Here is an 18,023-nt window from a genome sequence, read left to right on the forward strand (position 1 = left end):
CAATAATACTAATGATTATTTATGATTATGATTATGAGTAGTTATTATAGTGACTCTATTACAATTAGTTCCACCTTTTTTTCGGCGGTGATTTTGCGTTCTTAAAAAAAGGTCTTCTGAAATTTCAACGAGGTTTTACTGCCGCCCTCCTTTTAACATCCAGCGAGAAAGTGTCAATTCACTCCGACAGCTTCGTTCGTGCATCGCCGAGGATAGGGAAATGCAACACGCCGAAAGGATTGATATATCCTTCGACGCGTTGGTATGCAATGCCGAAACGTTGCACGTACGAAGCTCCGTCCTGGCGCGCAATAAGGAGTCGGTATATTGTGGGGTTAAGTGCAATTTCCTCTGTCCCCTGCAGGAGAACTTCATCAACGTCGGCTTTCTGAGGCTCTTTCGCGCCGCCAGGCTGATCAAACTACTCAGGCAGGGGTACACGATACGAATTTTACTTTGGACCTTCGTACAATCCTTCAAAGTAAGCACGTTAAATTAAATCCTGATTTTTTTTATCGTTGACTCGCATTATTTTCAATTTAACGTGCGACAATTATTATCTCGAATCTTATTATTCAGCATTCTCAATTGTAAATTTAGCCTTATTTATATCATCAATTTCTACAGCTACGATTAATTATCGAGATAACGATAATAAAAATCTATCTTCTTTCAGGCTCTGCCTTACGTTTGTCTCCTAATAGCGATGCTGTTCTTCATCTACGCTATCATCGGTATGCAGGTATGAATCCCTCTTCCGTTGCTTCGATTTCTTTGGGAAGTCCCTACGAATTCCATTAAATGCACTTTTGGGGGCTGCAGAAGGGTGCAGGATTGAAGTAACATGATCATTTAAGCAACTAATTGACTGACAGCAAGATCTAAAAGTTTAATGCAATAGAAAGTTATAATTAAAAAATATTACAAGATTAAATTTATTATTATACAGAAATAGATATAAGCCGAATAATAATTATCTTAATATATTCTACACGAAGGAAACAGATATGGGATTGTTTGGTCTCGCATAGAAAAGATGTTTTTGGTAGTTGATTTTGTACGGAAAAAATAGTAGTTTTTTGAATTGATTAAAGACATACTTGGCCGATGATCTTCAAGATCAATGCCAATGTCGACAAAGTAAAGGAATTACTACCGCTAACGTGCAACGTCATTTAGATTTCGCTAAAAGCGAGAGCCATGTAATTATCTCAGCTTTGAGTCGGGTGAGAAACGTCGAGGTAATCTCGAAATAGTTTCTGGCACGCGCAACCTTGCAGATTGGGAATTTTAAGTGACAGACAGCAGATCCCCCCGGTGGCCATTAAGTGACCCTGAAATTGTCCGTTGTCAGGTCTTTGGCAATATATCGAACAATCCGGAAACATCGATCGATGATCACAACAACTTTCAGTCCTTCTTCGCCGGTCTTATGTTGCTTTTTCGGTGAGTCGAGCAGCTAGATTGACTGCCGGTTCGAACGGTGACGAATGAGACGACCTCTGACCAATTGTCATTTGCCTTTCGTACGAAGAAACAGCTTCTGAAATAAGCTAATGGCTTTGCCTTCTCTTAAAATTAAAAAGAATTTTTTTTTTTACTTGTCCGCTTAAAGTTTATCTTCGTACGTGAGAGGGGAACGATTTTGGTGCACAGCTGGTTTATCATCGCGATCTTTCACGATGTTTCGCAGAATATGTATCGTAAGAGGGCCCTACGATGTCACGGAAGCATGAAAGATATTTACTTTCGTATCGGTCGTGCATTATAAAAAAAAAACTGTTAAATGTGCCTTCAATGTTTAAATGTTTTATGACGCTTCAATTTCGCTTATAGCAGTTATTTGGTAAAAATATAATATTATGAACGCGCAAAATATCGATCACTGGCCGTCCTTTTCCGGCCCTCGGCGAAGCACCGTTAAAGATCTCGTGCGATACTGATGGGAGATACATCGTCGACCGTAGAGCGAGAAGTCGAGGGGAATATTAATATATAAAAGTGTGGTCGTAACTTACCTCTAGAGTAATGCTTTGTTGGCATGAGCTGTAACGCGAGAGTAAGCTGCTCGACGTGTTAATCTGTTGTGACTCATCCCAATTAGTAACAAGCCCTATAGAGAAGTCTGTTTCTTATAGTGATGCCTGCGTTAAAGTCTTGAAGTTTTGATTAAGGTGGTGCTTGAGAGAATGAATTTTTTATTACAAATTATTAGTTAGTACTTTACTTGTGTCGCATAATATATATATATATATATATATATATATTTAAATAATATATAATTTTTCATAAACTTATATTGATTTATTAGCTGATGTTCTGCCGTTATTAGAACTTGTGAAGAAGAAACCTTTATAAATCAGAGTTTTCAAGGACGTAAATAATTTGACCGTTTGTTTTAACGCATAAATTTAATCACAATTCTCTCGAGTACACCGTGTACTTGTTGAAAGAAAAAGTATGAGAAACTGTAGTTAGAATTGAATTCTATGATACTACATTATATACAGAACCGCATACACAAAATACTGTGATCGAAGCGATACAAAGATCGAAAATGGTGGTCATCCAGCGAGAAGGAAAGCAGAGGACATTCCAATTATTTCCGTTCGATATTCCGTTATTACTTAAAGAAAAAAAAAACCAGCATATATATTTGGTGACGCAAATTTGTAATGCCGCTCGTGCCTTTTGGCTGCGGCCCTCTTCTTTCTGTGGGTCTCAGGTATTCGGTAACATCGCGCTGGATGCTGATACTTCTATTACCAAGCACAACAATTTCCAAAGCTTCATACAAGGTCTGATGCTACTTTTTCGGTAAGTAACGCCCCACGCCAGAGGAATCTAGCTAACTGTTTAGCTATTGACCTTGAGCCACGCGATTGTCAGCGCGATTTTGCAAAAACGATCGAATGAGCTTTCACGCTCTGCGGCAAGCTACCTATCACTTATCATTTTGTCACGATTTGCGAGAGCACGATGCAGAAGACGATCCAAGTTTTCTCGGATTGTGATGCGAAAGCAGATTGATCTTTGGTGACGTCCACGTAACGAGGATTTAATTAATGGAATTGCTTACGTGGCACTGGTCATGTATCGCAAGTATTGCAAAAATAGATTGCGTCGACTTATTTTGTTTAAGATGTGGAAAAATTTTCAAAAGATTTTAATTTCTCTTACACATTCCCACTACAATATATCCAAGAAGATTATTTAATTATATATCGAAATTAAAAAAAAAACATTCAGACATTTTATTAAAATTACATTCAAGCCAAAATATAAATACTACCTCCAGTCCAAAAGTAGTCAAGTCGTTTCTCAACTTATGCCATTCTCACGTTGAGCGTCCCAATTATCACGAGTATCGCGGAGTCTTCTAATCGTTTAATTCGTATTATTTCCGGATGTATGTTCACAGCAGGCCTTTTCGCTTCGATCCAACCACGTATTACTGTAAAGTTCCCAGCACTAAGTCGAGCACAAAAGCAGAATCAGACTAAATGACACGGCATATTCAGAGCAAACAGAATAATACACAGCAGCCTCGTGTAGAATTGAGTTCGCCGTATTAAGTTCGCAGTATCTAGTATCGCCTTTGATGTTGCGTAAACTGTCAGGGCCTTATGCATGACGCGCTTGCAAGAGGACTGGGCCCAATTGTTTGTTTCTCCTCAGTCTCGAAACAGAATATATGAAAGTACTGCTCGTTAAAAAATTATTAATAATAACATTGAAGCAAATTTAACATGGAAAAATAGTTAATAATCGATTTTTATTTTATGTAATTAATTAATTTATTTATTTCTATATAATTCTTATATACAAGTAGGATGCATATAGCAATTTATTAAATTTAGGATTTTATTAAAGGACTGAGGAGATTATAGAAATTAAATTTAACATGTGCTGCAAAAGAGGCAATGTCTTAGTTCGCCAGAATATCGCATGAAATTTTGCAACTTTTTAGTTTAACTTTTTTTGCAATTGCAATAAGGTGCTGATTAAAAATACTAACTTGGGGTTGTTTGTAGTACAGAAGAATTATACTTGAGAATAAATATTCACAACACAAATCCACTCACGATGAAATTGATTTATTTTCTAACTTTCTAACAAGACAAAATGAAACAAGTGTTTCGCATTGTCAGTAATAATAACTTTTATCTTAAATTTCGAAATCTTGAAACATTTCGGTAAACTTGATTGTTTTTACGAGATTATTATCGAGTCCCTAATGGACTGGCATATTGAATTAATTAAAACAACATTTCAATTAAATAATTATCAAATATGGATTTGTACATAGCCGTATCTATTCTCAGGTACAAGTCGCCAATTTTCTGCAATAATCTTGGCGACTTCGTTGGGTATTTAACATCGGTTAAGTTAGAATTGGAAGGTCTGCATGCGGTTGAGAATATTAGCGTAATAATCGCGGCACATGTGATGCGCTAGGTCGCTAAAGTAATCACAATTTTTGTTACGTACACCGTGACACGAAAAGCGTAAAAGAAACGCTCAAGATATGATTTTCTCAGGTGTGCGACGGGGGAGGCCTGGCCGAGCATCATGCTGGACTGCGTAAAGGGCGCTACCTGCGACGCGAAGGCCGAGAAGGGGCCGGAAGGTTGCGGCTCCAACATCGCCTACGCCTACTTCGTGTCGTTCATCTTCTTCTGCTCGTTCCTCATGCTGAATCTCTTCGTCGCCGTCATCATGGACAACTTCGATTATCTCACACGGGACTCGTCGATCCTGGGCGCCCACCATCTCGACGAGTTCGTGCGGATCTGGGCCGAGTACGATCCGAATGCCACCGGCAAGATTCACTACACGGAGATGTACGACATGCTGAAGAATATGGACCCGCCGTTGGGGTTTGGCAACAAGTGCCCGAATCGGCTCGCGTACAAGAAGCTCATCAGGATGAATATGCCGATGGACGGTGACGGCAAGGTGAACTTCACTACAACGCTGTTCGCCCTCATTCGCGAGAATCTCAGCATAAAAATGCGATGCGGTAAGTTCATCGAAAAAGAAAGTGGCTATTGTCGTTTTGCAATAAACAGTAGTCGATAAAATAAATGCGATTTTCCTCAATTTTTGTGTCTAAAATCATAGTCAACAATATTTTAATCTTTTATTCTTAGAAAAATTTATTTGTTAAGAATTACATCATAACATAAACGTTATAATAGAATATATGTTATCAAATGTCTTATTATGCATTTATTTCTTTTTTATTTGTCATGCTATTGCAATAATTATTCATACTATATGTGAATAATTCCAACTCTTTATATCAGCCGACGAAATGAATCGAGCCAATGAAGAACTGCGGGACACGATCAGGAGTATCTGGCCTTTACAAGCGAAAAAGATGTTAGATCTTTTGATACCTAGGAACGAAGGTAAAGTTCATTCTTCACCACCCAACGATATGCATTTTGCAACATTGATGATCGCGCGATGATTTTCTATTTTCAGAGTTGGGCAGAGACAAGGTCACCGTGGGTAAGATATACGTCTGCCTTCTGATACTCGAAAGTTGGAGGTCGACGAAGTTTGGTCAGCTAAAGTCTGCCGAACAGGTGAGTCTCTCTCTCTCTTTCTCTTTGTCTTCTGTCGAACTAAATCTATATATTTTTCATAAGAACGACGGCAGATCTTAAAGATACGTTCCTAGTGTTAAGTTTCTCTCGTGTTTCTTCAATTACGATTTTCTTGTTTGACTTTCCCGCTCCCAGTAAGCAATTAAATGTAAGAGCAATATACATAAATCAATACGTACATAAATATGTATTAAATAAATGATTCTATCGTGTGTGCCTTCTAAACTTTTGCTGCGGGAAAATCGAAACGGAAAATCGAAATTGAGGATCTCGATTGCGAATGGAGTTCGAGCGAATGTTTGTCGTTGACTTCCTCGTAATAGGGCAGCCGCGCGCGAGTGAAACTGCGAATAGAGTATTTTCCGAAAATCTCATATAGTCTAGCTTGGATCACTCGGAGCTTGGATATTGTCACGAAAACTTTTTCGAGTACAAATGGAGATACTTCTAATAAATAAATAGATATACTTGAATTAACTTGTAGATTTATTAGAATCTGCACTAAATATTTAAATTGTAGTCTTGATATCTTACGTAACAGTTGATTTCAAATTTACTGGAAAATAAATTTAACTATACAAAGGGATAAAATAGCAGGAAGAAAATAATGCCTTTCCACTTGTAGTCCCATTAAACTTAATGGAAAAACAAGAAACAACAAACTATTTAGTCGAATTATTTTCACAATTATTTTATTTTCACAACTGTTCACTTTATTCATAATAGCTAAGTCAATGTTTGTAGAAACAGTTAGATGTGATCTTACTCGAACATTGTATCTCAATGAAATTTGTGCAAGTAATTAATATAGATTATCAGCCTTTGATCTATCGATTGCTATTAATCTATTTTAAAATAATTTATTAATACAAATCATCCATTTAAAATCGATGTTGGACTAAAAATTACGTTTATATCCATCGAAAAGTTTCTTTTAATGACAATCGATAGATCGATTGAACGACGATATTTGTATATCATAGATAGTCTGAAAATTTTGAATGGATTTTGATTAGACTTTTAGATAACAGAGAACACGATATTTATTATTTTTTTATTAGAGATCTCTAGAATGAGAAAATAATTACGAATTTTTAAGCAAACGGATTAATGATATCTAAAGTACTTAACAGTGATAGTTAATTTACCGATCGAATTATTTTTTTTTTAAATATACTTGGATCGGAAAGATGTTCACACAAGTTTCAATCATCTCCTTGTGTCTTTTTTCTTTGTTTTCCAGAACGATAACGATCTTATCGATAACGATAATGCTGGGCAAAGTCCTGCAGCCCAGGCGGTAGTACTTACTTTTTCTCTTACTTATTATCTTATCTTAACACTGTTTCGTTTTTCTTTTGGCTGTACGATTTGTGTTCAAATTCTAACCACACTCGTCCGTTTTGCATTAAATACGTACTGCAAAAGTTTCACCGATCTCTTTATCGATCTTCACTCTAATATTTTCATAAAAATATCTTATTATTATCCAAGAAAAGAAGCGAATCTTTTGCAGGATATAATTCATTTGTTTTTTTGTAAGATAACACTTTTCACAGTCCAATTTTTTCTATACTTCACTCTTCACACACATTATCCAGAGCACACACACGACGGATGCAGGAGAAATGCATCGCGCATATACAAAGTGTCTCAGCGTAACGTGATTTACGGAATTACTTTTTTCTTTCTGATTGTGAGACCAATAAATGTTTTTTAACGCAACATTACTTTTTTTATCTCTTTGATGTGTTTTAAGCAATAAAATATTTACGCGAAACACTTTGTGCAATATAATCTGTAAATTAATTATTTTTATTTTTGATTATATATGGTAAGATTATATATACTACTGTGCCTCTGGTACCTACCTACACCTTTTTCTATTTTACACCGCGCACAATTTTTTTTTTTTCACTCGTCATAAGTATATACGATTACTTTCAATCTGTCTTTTGTTTGTAAAGTAGCCCTTTATTTAACACTAACATAACTACACACACACACACACACACACTACACAAAAGCGTAGCGAAACAGCTGTTGTCATCATTATATAATCATATAAAATCATATAAAATTATATAAAATCAACATAATCAAACATAATCATATAAAATCATATATAAATTTCATTCTTTAATTAATTTCCAATTTCAGAATAAACCACAGTTTCGCAAAATCTCATGTAACATTATGTTATGTTATCATATATTTGAGAAAATTTTTAAGATTAGAGAAAATGAAAAGAGAGATAACAATCATGTTCCGGAATTAGGGTAAATATAATTTTTGTACATCTTGAATTAATGAAATTTAATCCTAAAAGGCGCAAAATATCCATAGATGATGATAGAACATTTAATCAACGATGAAGAAGGTAGCAAAAAAAAATAAATGGCTGTTTTGCGTACGATAAATTAACACGGCAATACATTTTAGTCTAGGCACTTATCATGTTAGACACGTAATACCTAAATAGATCTTTAATCAGGCTCGTACACGAGCTAGTCTTAGATACTTAGCCTTTCTGCAGAGAGGATCTTTTCTTTTTCTAATCGCACGTTTTCTTTTATCAAGCTAGTTTAGGATAACGTCGAAGAATAGCTCTCACTTCGATCTATATATCACGAAGGGAAGACGATCTCTTCCCCCCGTATAACTTTCGGCGAGGTTCCGCACGTGCGAGAGGCTCCCGCAGTGATATATACGATTATGACACGTTGTCAGAGTTGTTTTAGTCGCCGTGTTGTTGCCAGACACGTGGGTGACACGTGGCTACATACGCACGTGTACGCGCGTGTAGATATATCGGCTCTTTGTCGACCGGCAATACCGGTATAGTTATGTGTAAGTAAATCACCTCTTAGAGCTCTATATTTCTCGAGCCTATTTAGAGCGAAAAGTAGCCCGATATCGATTCTCGAACGTATACATATTTATAGCCCGCCTTTTGCCTCAATCTATGACAAACGCCTCTTAGAAATGTACTCTTTTCTTGCCAAGCAAGCCTTTTTTTCGATTAATTAAACGTATAGTTGGACGATAGCCGATTCTTTTAGAGCGTGACGTAGAAACCTCCTTTTCATTCTGCCGGACTGTCCCCGTTTTGCTCACGAGCGTTTGACGAACATCTCTCTCTCTCTTTTTTTTTTATTTAGTTTGATGCGAACTCTTTGAAGTAGTAGAAGTTGGAGTTACATTGCTCTAAGCATTTTAACTTCGTGCTCGTCACAAGCTCAAGTAATATATAACATCCTAATAATAAAAAATTATTAGCTATCGCGAAACTATTGGTGCAACAATGAGTATCTATAATAATTAACAGTCATTAAAAAAGTCACCGGAAAGTTATAATCATCTATTTTATTATTAGGAAGTCATTGCGCTGTATTGCGGACATCGATTGCTTCGCTTGATCTCAACAAGAAAACAGATTCGAGGATCATCTAATATCTAAGCAAGTGAACTCACGCGCAGCGAAGAATTGGAAACTTGAAGTTTATCGTTTTCTCTTTTCTTAGATGCTAGATAATCCCAAACGCATCTTTTTCTTACGGTGCGAAGTTAATGCGGCAGCTGATGATAACGCTCCTGCTAGCTAATGCCGAGAAGATTCTTTTTTTCCTGGTTTCTTACGAGTTTTATACTGCAGTAGTGTAGAGAAGATTAATAGGCACTTATATTTGACCAGTGATATTTCAACAGTAGACTCGTAGCCTTGCCCAACTTATCCGATCACTTTCTACTAGAACAGTTTTCTGCTTTCTACTAGAGCAATTTTTCGCTCCTTCAGTTACACGTCACACGTCATCCGACACACACTCTCTCTATATTATATACACACACGCACGCGTATTAACGCGCACTGACACAAAATAAATCACCTTAACACACAATCTGTGATACATAGTAAACCAAATATCTTTCACATAATAACAATTTATTCAAGTTTTTGACGAATAAGCTATTCCGTGAGAATCTCGATAAATTGCTCCTGTAAATCGCGACTACGGCGAGCAACCCGAGCGTGTTCGACGATGCTTACGAAAAGATATATACCGTAAATGTTGATAAATATTTCGTAAACATTGATGATCACTTCCTCTCGTGGCAAGCAATAATTTGTAGCTCGATAGATGGAAAAAAAAAACGATTTATCCGCATCTCATTTATTTGCATTTTAAGTGTCTTTCGATAGATACAGCTCCTGTTTTTTATACGGATTTAGCAAGCACTTGACAAGTCACCGATATATGAAGGATGTCCCAAAAATGACGATATTGCTAAAGCAACAATAAAAATATTCTAATAAAAGATTTCTCGTTTTCACGAGAATTGAAGGCGGAAATAATCATAATTAAAATGTGTAATATTTTGGGACATCTCATATAGCGGCATGTTCTAGATTCCTCAAACCTTGGAATATACTTCTATCTCAGACCCATTTTTTTCATACCAAGCAGCAGAATTTCAATTTTGTCCACGATTATTTGGCATATCTGTATAATCTTTGCGGCGTGAACTATCCGATGTTCTACCACGCAAACACAAGTCGTCCGTAGTTGCTCGCGGCGTTTATGATGTTTACGATTATCGCAATGTTTAAAATAAATGATACCGCGCACAACTGTGGTAGAACATCGGGACTTCGCCCGTTTCGTGCATGCTTACTAACAATTGCATTCTTGCAATACTATTACGTCTCTCAAAAAAAGATTAACCGCGTTTCCTTACTAACGCATTTTGTGTCCACTTGTGTAACACTTTCGTATACGAGGGAGAAAGGGGGGAAACAAACATTTCTCATTCTTTTCCTTTTTTTTGATATACGTAACATAGTCTCGATCAACATATACAGGCTTTGCGACGCTAATACAAAATTTGTAATCCCGCTGCAATACCATTTACGCTACTGTTTCGCAATTATTCTTGCATTTACACACGTTCTCTCGAGCGTATATACAGTAGTTCGAGATGTGGAAGAGTCCGCCGTAAGATATCGACACAAGTAAACGCACCATCACGGCATGCCTTTTCTCTAGCATGGCCGCCTTCTTTACTCTGAGAATTCTTTCTCACCGTTTTTTACACTGTACTTTGACTCTTGACTTTGAATGCTTCCGATCTTTATGAGCGTTTTACATTCTACCACGATTTTTCGAGAGACCCACCGACGAGAGGTAACGCTAAGAAAAAAGCCTGTATGTGCCTGTACATATCTATATATATATATATAGTTTTTATTATATATATATGCGGAGGAAACTAAAAAAAAAATGGAGAAATAAAAGCGCAAAAAAAAGAAAAGAAAGAAATTGTTGATCGAAAAATGAGATCCCAGTCGATCAGCTCTGATAGCCCGGTGTGCTTTCGCACGTTTCGCAATTTAGCCATCGGCCTTCTACAACTGCCTGCTGGACATGGCGGCGGTAAATCACACCGGAAATAATCACGGAGCCGGAAGTAGGGCGAACAGCCTGGAACCGGTGATGCGACCGGCCATGGACGTGAAGCAGGAACGACTCAAAGAGCACAGGGATGAGGAGGAAGGGGCCCTAGGCGTCCTCGCAGCCGCCGAGCACAGACGTCAGCGTAGCATCAGGTATGCAATTTCTTATTTGTTAAAAGTGAAATGCGTTAAAATGCGAGATAGACGAGATAGAAGAGGTTTTCAATTAGATTAATTACTTCTACACATCGGTAGACAATGCAAATATTCTTAGAGAAACTTTTTAATAGCCCGGTTCTTCAAGAGGCAAAGTAATTGATCGAAATTCATCGATTTCTTGATCTATATTCCAATTTTTTCCGATTTAGGTATATAAATCAGAATTTATATAATTTACGGTTATTTGGATGATAACTTAATTAACGGACGCCTCGCAAATTACGAAAAAATGTTAACAATTTTATATTGTGTGATGCATAGTCTATTTTTTTGTCAGCATATATTTCTTTGTCAGGAATACACCGGAGGGTGGCGGTCGCTCTGATTTCAGAAACAAAAAGGTGAACTGGAAGATGTCTCGCCAGTACGATATACTAGGCAGCAGCGGAGAGAGTAGCCAGGGAGGGGGTGGGTCTGGGGTTGTACTCGTAGTTAATGGCGAGGATCGCGCCCCCGAGCTAGAGCCATTGCTGGCCGAGGTGTCCTCCCAGCGGGATGATCAAAACAACTACTACCACGACCATCACCATCACGACCAATACTACTACGATACCGACAATGATCAATACTATGACCATCACCAATACTACCACCACCACCATCACCATCATCATGACCACCGACCACCCTCGTACTACCAACACCAGAACACCTACGCACCTCGCTCCTCGATCCGTTACCAGAAGGTGTCGGCTCGGTCCAAGCTCAACAAAAAAAACTTTCCTCGATTTTTCGAGATTGTCCTTCTCTTCCTCCCCTTTGACCCTACCGGAAGTAGATCGCGATAGAAAAAAAGCCGGAAAAGACCCTGCCCGTTGTCTCGCTCGAAATGTCAGTCATAATAAGAATCGCGACCGTGTATACGATGCGTTTAAGATGTGTTAGTTCTGTAGCAACTGCAAGATGTTTCTGAACCGGAATGATCTCGGAGCTATTTTCCTTGAAACTTTTGTCTTTTTTTCTAGAATTAATCTTATTTAAAGAATTAAAAGACATTATAGTATTTTGACTATAAAACTGATAGCTTTTGAATAATAATGCGTCAATTTTTATTCAAATAAATTAAGTTAAATCTATTCAATATAACAAGCCAAGTTTTTACATTAGAGATGTTTATTTAATTATTTTTGTCTCTTTTAATGGTATAAAATATTTTTATGTACACATTAAAGCATTTATTGTTAAAATAGATAAGACATTCCTCGATATTGATATTTATTCTTTTATCGCAAATGTTAACACTTTAATGATAAAAATTTATTGAGATACAGAAACATCCTGTAATCAAATATAGATCATGTAGACCGTTCTATTTTATCTGAAAATAATTCTAGATTAGGATCGTCTCTTATCGCGAATTTGCTCTGCTCCATTGATCTAAACTAGGATGCTGTCTCGCACTTAGTATTGTAATTAATTGTGTCACCTAAAGTATTTTTAGAAAATGTGACCTCCTCCCAAAAAAATTCTTGTAATAACATCTAGATAAACGAAGAACGCCCTTAGATGAAGTCCTGTTAGTATAAAATTAGATTTCAGAAAAAACAGTTAAACTCCCGCTAGACGAATCGGAACACACCTGTGTTTAAATTAGATTAGGACGAACCGTTTTGATAAGCCAATCGATGTTCTCTATCAATCCGAATCTCAATGTTTCCGATCCTTAAAGATTAATTATTCAAAAAACATCGCGCGGATCGAGAGGTATTGCCCGTGATGTTGTGATCCTGAACGCTCAAGACCGATTCGCAGTGGAATCGGAAGAAATTGTAGTTTGACGTCGACGAATCGCGTGCTTTTACCACTTGCCGCGCATCGCGCGAGATTTCTTTCACTGCTCGCTGAAAGAATCGATCTTGATCTTGAGTGTGTTTTAGCGCTCCTGTAAATAATAATGACACCTAGAAACACACGCTCTAGCGCGAACACCACATAGAGAAATAGTCACGTCTATCACCCGGAACGTTCTTAGCGACTCTTCTCGTGTCGATGCATAGAACTGCTCCCACCCCCTTGTCCCTTGCTGCTTTCGGCCTTAGGATTATCGCCGGAGCAACGAAGCAGTCAACACGATCGCACGACTGCCTCGTTCTCCTCTCGTCTGTCACATTTTGCCTTGATTCTTTATGTCCACGTCCCGGTAAGTAAGTAAGAGAGCACAACTCTTGCGTGGGATACTCCCGTCTCGAAGGAAGACACCTACCTTTTTCTTCCAATCAAGCGATCGGAATTTTACTGACGAGTGCATGTGCATGAGCGAGACTTTTCTAACTTGCATGCTATTTAACACACACATATGTATGTATCTCTGTGTGTGAATTACTCTTACTCCGCCTTATCTCTTAATTTCTCCTGATTTTTTTTGTTTTTGCGAAGCTACATTTAACTTTGTTAGTGACAAAAGTGTAGGCTGAAAATTATAAAGAGAAGCAGATCGCACGTGTCAAATAAAAAAATATTGTCTCGCGTTTTCTTCATGTAACATTGATCGATATGGTTGTCACTGCGACATTGCGCAATAATAAAATTGACAGTTGGTAAAATTTTACCAATGTCATTAATTTTATTAGCGGAAAATATTGTATATTTATTCAATTCTTACTTTGATTGATCTAAACTGCTCGTATTCTTTACAATATATGGATACACTATGTATGTGAATAATATTTAATTAATTATAGATTTCTAATACGAATGAGCCGAATGACGAGTCAAACGTGCGTCTGCTTTTGAATTCCGGAGACAAAAGGCGTCTCGATAGTCGTGTTACGATAGCTTCTTGTTCGGAACGCGCGCGAACCGAACAGCGCGATATTGCTAAAGACAAAGAACCGGCAACACCCCGACTCCCCCTTCGATTCCCGATCCGATTCTGAATTACGCAGACAAACTACTAAGTCGCAAGTCTGTTCTCGTTTAGGAGCTGCAAGACGTCATACCGTCCGACTCGCGTCCCGGTAGCCTCGAGAGTCTCACGCATCCTGGTGACAGAGTCCTTCGTCCGCATCATCCCTCGGGACCTCCTAAACGTTCGCGATCGCCAAGTATAAGGTATTGGGCGTAGTGTGTAAGCAAGAGCGTCTCGAGAAAAGGAAAGAATTAATTCGCACACACACGTGCGCATTGTTATTAATTAATTAATTAATATTATTAATTGATACGAAGAATTCTGAGGAAGGGCCATTTGTGGGCGACTAACTGTAATAGTAATTTGAGAAATGAATGAAACCCGAAAGTCTAATGTATTCCATACTATGAGAAAAGAAATTAATGAAAGATATATTTCAGTAAAATATACTACATTAAAATCAGGGAAATTAAACTTCGATATATTCCAAACCACTGAATCAAGGATGATGTTCGAAGACACCGATGTTTTCGATTTTCTTTGTACTTGGTTATAGACATGGCTAACGTATTAGCTGGATTACACGACGCTACGCGACGCGTTGTGATTTTCTCACTCGTTGTTGTCATAATTTGCAGAAGACACTCGCCAATAATGCCTAGATCGCCATCGCCGAGGCGACACGGCCGGTACGACCATCACGGTCATTATCATGAAGGACCAGGGTTTAGCGACACCGTTAGCAACCTCGTCGAGATACAAAGGCACACACATCATCCCCACTCGTCACAATATAATCATCGGCATAGGATACGAGGTACGACGTACCGGCGATAATTCCGACCAGCGAAAGCCACGACGGTGCAACGATAAGTCTTTTTCACGGAACCACGACAGCGAACTCTATTTCGTGTTGGTCATCCCCAACCGGTTTCTCTATTCTCGTTGTCTTTTATCAGCCTGGATTATACTACGAACACAGCATCCTTGTATTTATTCTATCACCGTAATCACCGATACCTTCATTTTCTTGGTGTTATTTCCATTATATAATTATTATTGATTATTATTGATTATTATTAATTATTATTGATTCTTATTAATTATGATTAATCTCCAACCGGCTTGGTGATATATTTAAACTCAAACTATTGTTTCAGAAAATCTATCTTCTACGAAGATAACCGCGATTGTGCATATACCGTTCTATTACACTCTTGAAAATTGTCAATCAATAAATTTTGTAGATTGCAATCTGTTTGGCGATCAGTGGAAGCAACGAAAGAGAGTTCGTGGTCACGGTTTTTTATATATATAAAAAAAACATGAATGTTGCTATAATGTTGATTTTACTCGAGGCAGAAAAGCTCTGTGTGATACTCGATGTAATACGTTTCTTCATTCTGTTCTGTTATGCGCCTACACAGACTATTACGACCACTGCGACTATTACGACGATGGTAATTTCTTTCACAACTCTCCTCTTCTTCATTCCCTTGTTTCCACGATGCAATTATGATGTTACTACATAATCAATACGATCGTTTGGCTTTCACAATTTTTTCTTCGTACCTGTTTTGCGATGATACACATTTACACGTACACACAGCAGATACACACATACACACACACACACACGCAGAAGACACCACAAACGCAATAGATTTCAAACAATCGATATGTACAACACCAACAGCATTAATGTTTAACACGTTCACATTGAAAGCGTTTCTCTTCTTGTTGCTACTCGATGCTTATTTTACATTAGAGACGCTGTTGAGATTATCAAATAGTTTAATCGATCAAGAAAATTGACTAATCGATCGTCTTAGATTATATTGGATCGTTATTGTAATCTGTCGATATGTTTTCATAGTGCATTCAGTTCTAAAATACAATCCACAATTTTTATTTTATAGATTGATATAGATAATTGACGCGATAGATATGTTTTGAAAGATGTAAAATGTATGTGCCGATCGTATTTTTACATTTTTATTTAATTAATTTCACATCCTAGTTTTCAAATAATTATATTGTTACGTCCTCGTGTCTCCTACAATCTGCGATACTCGATCGATATGAGGCAATCGATGTGAAGCAACAAAATCATCTCTAGAATTGATGAACGATCAAATGATAAACAAGGAGACATTTGAGAGTCTGAGCAGGTTTCGTGAGCGGTTGCGGCTCTTAATCATCAATCTTCGCATTTCGTAAATCATTAATCTCCTAAATCAGTTTCTTTCATTCCCGCGAGTGAATTCGTGAAACGGCGCTCGGGCGTAACGATATGAATTTTAGAATTGTATGCAATTGAGGCATAATTTAGCTTGTCTGCAAGAGAATTAGAGAGTTTGAGGAATCTTGCACAATAACTGTTGAGATTATCACGATTATTGATGCACCCGTACTTTAATAATTTAGTACCGTAGAATGCGTGCGCATGCGACACGTTAGATGCCTCATAGAATTTAAACACGTTAATATCTAGAGAACCGGCACCGATATGTGTTTGCACTATTGATTGCCCATACTTGATTTCACAGCATTACAAACACGAAAACACTACAAGCATGTTGCATTAATCCTCCTTCGGATAATTTCAAGATAACTAGCACATATTTGGTATCTTTTCTCATTACTTTTCAAAAATCGTATTATCGACTCGTAATGATTAATTTCGCAAAATGTAGAAATCAGAAAAATTACATCAATTACTCCATTATTAAATTAAGTTTTCATTATATCACATTTATTAAATATAGTCGACATTCTGTCTTAAAAAAAAAAAATAATAATTAGCCCTACAAAGAGTTAGTCACTATTAATAGAGTTACATATAGTGTTAGAATGATATCATTAATTCGTCAATCCTGAATCCTTTTCGACAAATCGAGCTCTTCGACTTTCGCACAGAGACCGAGTGATTGAATCTAGATTAATTTTGTTCCATTGTAAGCCGTTTAATCAGACAATATCTTTACGAGCGAGCAGTAATATCGAACATTACTATCCGAAAATTGTCCGGTCCCCGTATCAGGTCCCTAAACGGCTTCTCAACAACCACACGCTTATGATTTACTTGTCGAGCAACCCTTGCGCCGTGTGTGAAAAAAGCCCCGCCGTTTAACGATTGTGCCGCGCGTACAGTGCAGACCGGAAGACTTTAACGAGCGTGTTCATTAGGTCCATGGAGCGCCTCGACAAGTCCGGCCAGGTCGCCGAGTCCGGTTCACAGGATCGAGCGCGGTGGGCATTACGGCACGACGAGTCTGGAGCAGCGTTCAAGGAGTCCCAGCCCGATAGGCGGCGGTCGTCCGCATCATCATCACCATCGCCATCATCCGCATCAACACAGCTATCCGGTGCTGGTCGCGAGGAGAGGCCATGGTCGCCGGCTGCCGCCGACGCCGAATAAGCCGTCGACCCTACAGCTGAAACCGACCAACATCAATTTCCCCAAGCTGAACGCCTCGCCTACCCACGGACCACACGTCATGGCGGCGCCGCCGAGCGGACCGGCCCACGTGCCGGTGGTACCCGTGACCGGTCATGTGCTGCAGCATCCGCATCCGCCGTCGCACATGCCGCCCCCCAGCATGCAGCCGAGCCATGACCCGTTGAGCTTCGAACAGGCTGTCGCGATGGGCCGCGGTGGTCGTGCGCTACCCAGCACGGTGCCCAACGGTTACAAGCCACAGCCCAAGCCGCAACCCAAGAGAGCGCCTAGAGAGAGGTAAAGGGTTCTTGCCGCCTCTTTCTCCCCCCCCCATTTCATCTTCTCCATTATTAAAATTAATTATCTTACAATTAGTCTTCGTTTGGCTTTTCTTGAAGTACCTCTTCTAAGTCTCTGAAATTCATTGATTTTATATTAAATTGAGAA

General features: G+C 38.3%; 1 protein-coding gene across 17 annotated transcripts in view; it reads left to right on the forward strand.

Annotated features, from left to right (window-relative positions):
- Window positions 1-18,023, forward strand: part of Cac (calcium voltage-gated channel subunit cacophony) — a 179,929-nt gene that overhangs the window by 151,228 nt on the left and 10,678 nt on the right. For 8 of the 17 annotated variants that reach the window (XM_071704197.1, XM_071704199.1, XM_071704200.1 and 5 more), the window contains exons 21-33: window positions 365-481; window positions 677-742; window positions 2,726-2,817; window positions 4,542-5,023; window positions 5,310-5,414; window positions 5,491-5,594; window positions 6,859-6,915; window positions 11,009-11,220; window positions 11,618-11,972; window positions 14,207-14,337; window positions 14,773-14,951; window positions 15,562-15,594; window positions 17,324-17,873. In XM_071704197.1, the coding sequence (XP_071560298.1) occupies window positions 365-481; window positions 677-742; window positions 2,726-2,817; window positions 4,542-5,023; window positions 5,310-5,414; window positions 5,491-5,594; window positions 6,859-6,915; window positions 11,009-11,220; window positions 11,618-11,972; window positions 14,207-14,337; window positions 14,773-14,951; window positions 15,562-15,594; window positions 17,324-17,873 (2,483 nt within the window). Of the gene's footprint in view, window positions 1-364; window positions 482-676; window positions 743-1,354; window positions 1,447-2,725; window positions 2,818-4,541; window positions 5,024-5,309; window positions 5,415-5,490; window positions 5,595-6,858; window positions 6,916-11,008; window positions 11,221-11,617; window positions 11,973-14,206; window positions 14,338-14,772; window positions 14,996-15,561; window positions 15,595-17,323; window positions 17,874-18,023 lie in introns of those variants that run through there. The other 9 variants (XM_071704198.1, XM_071704214.1, XM_071704206.1 and 6 more) reach the window with 8 other exon arrangements.

Source organism: Temnothorax nylanderi, unplaced genomic scaffold (assembly GCF_030848795.1).
Source record: "Temnothorax nylanderi isolate EJ_2023f unplaced genomic scaffold, tnyl_v1.0 TNYL_tig0039_pilon, whole genome shotgun sequence".
Lineage (NCBI taxonomy): Eukaryota > Metazoa > Arthropoda > Insecta > Hymenoptera > Formicidae > Temnothorax > Temnothorax nylanderi.